The sequence below is a fragment of the Conger conger genome, chromosome 8, assembly GCF_963514075.1.
Source record: "Conger conger chromosome 8, fConCon1.1, whole genome shotgun sequence".
In the NCBI taxonomy this organism is placed as follows: domain Eukaryota; kingdom Metazoa; phylum Chordata; class Actinopteri; order Anguilliformes; family Congridae; genus Conger; species Conger conger.
The window spans coordinates 61,999,864-62,004,395 of NC_083767.1; the positions used below are offsets into that span (position 1 = coordinate 61,999,864).

At 42.1% G+C, this 4,532-nt stretch overlaps 1 protein-coding gene across 2 annotated transcripts in view; it reads right to left on the reverse strand.

The window, feature by feature from the left end:
* The window catches only part of fgfr1op2 (FGFR1 oncogene partner 2), a 7,795-nt gene extending 4,461 nt beyond the window's left edge, over positions 1 to 3,334 (reverse strand). The window contains exons 1-4 of one of the 2 annotated variants that reach the window (XM_061253311.1): positions 3,283 to 3,334; positions 3,076 to 3,127; positions 1,947 to 2,112; positions 253 to 370 (exon numbers count right to left, since the gene is read on the reverse strand). In XM_061253311.1, coding sequence (XP_061109295.1) covers positions 253 to 370; positions 1,947 to 2,112; positions 3,076 to 3,127; positions 3,283 to 3,325 — 379 coding nt within the window. In that variant the 5' untranslated portion in view covers positions 3,326 to 3,334. The remainder of the gene's footprint in view (positions 1 to 252; positions 371 to 1,946; positions 2,113 to 3,075; positions 3,128 to 3,282) is intronic. The other variant, XM_061253312.1, reaches the window with a different exon arrangement.
* Positions 3,335 to 4,532: the final 1,198 nt, after the last annotated feature.

The following is a 4,532-nucleotide window of genomic DNA, read 5'->3' on the forward strand; positions in this document are numbered from 1 at the left end:
GCAGTCGGATGCTGGTAAATTTTACCTGAGGCTGGTAAGTTTGTCTCCTCTACCACCAACTATGGCAGGTAACCACCCGTCACTCGGAGGTCCTGCTCTATTTTCTGAATACCTATCTGTCAGGTAAAACGGTGAAACTGGCTGGTGGGTTTTGGCTGCACCGTGGCCAGTGGAGAGGTTTCCTGCCCTGGTGGGTGGTGGGGCGTTGTTACAGGATTCTCAGAATTCCCTTCAGCATTCCGGCCCGCGCACCTGTGTTCTCCTGCTGCAGCTCCCGGATCTGCCGGTTTTCCTGCTGGATGCCCATCACCAGGGTGGACCTGGGCCGGTGCCGGGCGGCCCGGTTCAGCTCCTGGATCTCCTCCTGGTACTGCAGGACACCAGGAAGAACATTAACTGGGCTCAGATTATCGCCCGGACAACAGCAGGTTTAGGCCAGGACTCGCAAGCAAACAGAGTGGGAACATTCAGAAAAACACTAAAGACTAACGGTGTGCAAGGGATGTAAACCTGAAAACACCTGAAATTATACTCCCCTAACCCCTGCTCAATGACAACAAAAAATTGTGATGTGTTCACTAGTTTCCTCTGGCTTCTTGGATACTTTTTGTGCTTCATTGCACAGTTCAGACAATTATTAAGAGCCTCAGCCCAAACGGTGCGTCTGAATTATGAAATGCTTAGTACTGCCTTCAGTCCCCACTTCAGCATGTAAAATGCATGTTCAGTTGGATTGAGATCCAGTGATTAACTCGGGCAGTCGGGCAGATTTTTCTGGTCATTGTCTTGTTGCAGGATGAAGTGCTGTTCAATACGTTTCGTATTATCTGAGCATATAAATATTTCTGTAAACTTCAGAATTCACTCTTGTACTTCTGTCTGGGGGGCGTCCTGTAGTGTAGTGGTTAAGGTAAATGACTGGGACACGTAAGGTCGGTGGTTCTAATCCCGGTGTAGCCACAATAAGAACCGCACAGTCGTTGGGCCCTTGAGCAAGGCCCTTGACCCTGCATTGCTCCAGGGGAGGATTGTCTCCTGCTTTGTCTAATCAACTGTACATCGCTCTGGATAAGAGCGTCTGCCAAATGCCAGTAATGTAATGTAATGTAATGTAGTGTAATGTAATGTCTGCAGTCACGTCATAGATTAAGATAAGTGAGCCTGTACCGCTGGCAGCCATACTGGCCGAAGCCATAACACCCCCTCCACCATGTTTCACGGATGAGGTGGTACGCTTTGGATCATGTGTATTTCCTTTTTTTTCTTTCCATCACTCTGCTACTTGTTAATCTCTGTCTCATCTGTCCACAAGACTTTGTTCCAGAACTCTTGGGGGTGCTTTTTTAGCAAACTGTAATCTTGCCTTTCTGTTCTTCAGGCTTGTGAGTGGTTTGCATCCCTTAGTGTACCCTCTGTAGTCCTGCTGGTGTAGTGTTCTACCTATGGTAGACATCTACACCTGCATTCAGGGGAGTGTTCTTGATCTGTTTGGCTGTTGTCAGGGGGGGTTTTCTTCATCATGGAGTTTTCTCTGGTCCTGAGTCTACCAGGTCTTTCGGTAGTTTTTTTTCCTGTTAATAAGGAACTTGGGCATGCCCAGCGTTTTTGCAATGTTCCTGATTATTTGATTTTCATTTCTTATGACGGCCAGTTTAATTTGCATCGACACTGCTGTCTTCCTCAGGTTGTCACACCCCAACAAGCCAATTCAACAAGTACTTGTAGTACCTTAAAATGGGGATGAAAATACCCTCAAATAAAATCTGATAATCTGCGCTTCAGCCCCACTGCCATTGTATCCTTTCAAACTCAAAGTGCTAGAGTACAGAACCAAAATAACCAAAAAATGTGCCACTGTCCAATTCATTATGGTGTTCAGGGTTGCCTTTGGCCAGAACAACATGCGAAATTTCATATTTAATGACGGACAGCCACTTTTCACCGACCTGTTTCATAGCTTCCACCCGCTTGCTCAGGAAGGTGGTCTGTTCGATCAGCACCTCTGCCGCATTATCGTGGTCCCGCAGTCTCTCAACCAGTGACTTGGCATCGGCCAAAACCTTTTCTATCGTACAAGTCATTCCTGGAACAGCGACATAGGACTGACAACCACTAAAAACAAGACAAATTCCACAAAGCTACTTGGTTATCAGAAAAAATCGCAACGGAATTGATTGTTTAAATTGCGCTAGTTCAATTGGTTATGAAAAGGCTCAAATAATTTTTTCTGAGCCTGATTTTTAAACAGTTCAAGCTAGGTTTTGAAAATAGCTTGCAGCTGGTTGACCAGTTCAGATCAGTTCCCAGCTTGACAGTTTGACTACCTCAAGCTATGTTTTCAAACAGTTGGTAACTGGTCGCTCAGACAAGCTACCAGCACCAGCTGGTTGACCAGCTCAAACCCAGCAAGACCAGCTTGGTCATGCTGGTTGACCAGCTCAATTTTCAAGCTGGTCAAAATGGCATAGCTGGATTTTACAGCAGGTTAAAGTTAGTTCGTCTGCAATTTATCTGCTGAGAACAGTCATAATAGCATGTAACTTTATCAACCAAGCTCAATTACGACTGATAATTGGCAACTAACGGGAAAACGTGTTTTTTGAGTATTTAGAAAGCGGCCAACAAAACACTTTATTTTGTCAGAATGATCCAGAGAGCTAAAAGACTAAATTGGACAGCCATACGTTATAGCTAGCTAAAACAACTCCAGCTAAATAGATGCCCGGCGACTTGGAAATCTCTTGACGTTAAAATATTTACGTTAGCAAGTAAGATATTTGGCATGTCCGTACAATGAAGAGTTATTACGCCATGGTTAGCTAGCTAGCTATCGAATGTTAGCTTTCATAAACTATAGTTAAAAATAAAATGCCATCGAGTTAAAAATATGTACCCAAGCTACCTATAGTAGTGACAGCTGAACTAGGCTACCAGCTAACTAAACATTCCGTGGTTTGCTTACTGAAATCATGTATAATACGATGTTTACTAAGACACTAAGATATTGTCTGCTTGTTATAATGTAGTAGCCTAGTTTTCCACATTGCTAGCTATTTTAAATTTTATCTTTCATACCTTATCTGGAACTCGCAGTCAAAATCCATCAGCACGGAAACATGTAAACTTCCTGTTACGATGACAAAGAACGTCAAATCAGAGATACTATAATGCAAACAAGACTTGCCTCTTTACCGCGGTTCCTGGATACCATATAGGAGTTCCGGTTAGTAACAACTATTTCGTTTCGTTGAAGATTCAAATGAAGGAATCACTTCCACTTACGCAGAACTAGTTTATCTTGGTACTGTATATAACCTTTGGTCATTGGGTCATCATGGGATTTGAAGTTAAATCCATTTAATTTGAAAAATCGGATGTTTTTTTTTGTGGTCTCAAGAATACTCTAAGTTTATGGCGCTGTCACACAAATTATATCCCCCTTTCAAAACTTATCCCCTCCGGTGTCGTGTTTCCGGTTCCGTCTCTGCAATGACGTCAATCATATTTGTTTACTGCTGTGTGTAATAGGTTCTGCATCGGCAAGCTAGCGATGCTTTTGTGAATATGTAGTGCTTCATATGTAATATCTCGATTATTTATATACATTGAACTACAATATAGGCTACATCTGGCTAGCTAGATAGAAAGATCCCTAGGAATTACACGCTATGGCTATGGCTTATCTTCCTATTTAGCGAGCGATCTACCGTCTGGCTGTCTCGCTAGCTAGATATTTCTTATTTTGCTTGCAAGGGAGCTAACTTAAATATATATACCTATGTCATGTTTATCTACTTCTCTATATATATTTATTGCCGAATGGTTTGCTGTCCGTTTCACTAACTAGCTAGCGGTACTGATATTAGGCCACCAAGAGATGACAAATGATCACAAATTGCATTTCAGATGGAATTTCTTGGGTTTTCTGGATATCATGGCTGCAGTGGCTGTTTCATCCAACTGTACATGCTCCATGGTTATCTCATCTCAATAAAACAAATTAAGATCAATTTAGATTAAGATCCAGATTAAGGAATTTTAAATAACTTCAGACTGGTTTTACTTCCTTTCTGTGATGTTAGAAAAAGGTTTGTGTAAATTGTGTAAGTTGTGCCAGACTTTTCATTACAGCCTAAATGTAGCGCGCTGAAAGTTTTGAGATTATCACAAAGGGATGTATGATACACCGTGTATCCCCTACACATGCACCAAATATCTATTCAAAGTCATGTAAATAACTATAATAACACACATTTCAAGTCTGTCAGGATTGTATGGATGTGGTCTGGTCTACCTCACCTCCCTCCTCAACTCCTCACAAGAAGCAAATGTACCACCTACAAGCACAGTGAATATACTGTGTCACATGTACCACCTACAAGCACAGTGAATATACTGTGTGTCACAGACATTTAAGATCAGTGTCTTTTATAGGAGTGCATGTTTCAAGTGAGAGGTAAAAAAGGACATATATTCCTTGCTTTTCAATGTGTGGTTTGGTACATTGATGGATGCATTTATTCAAAAACAGA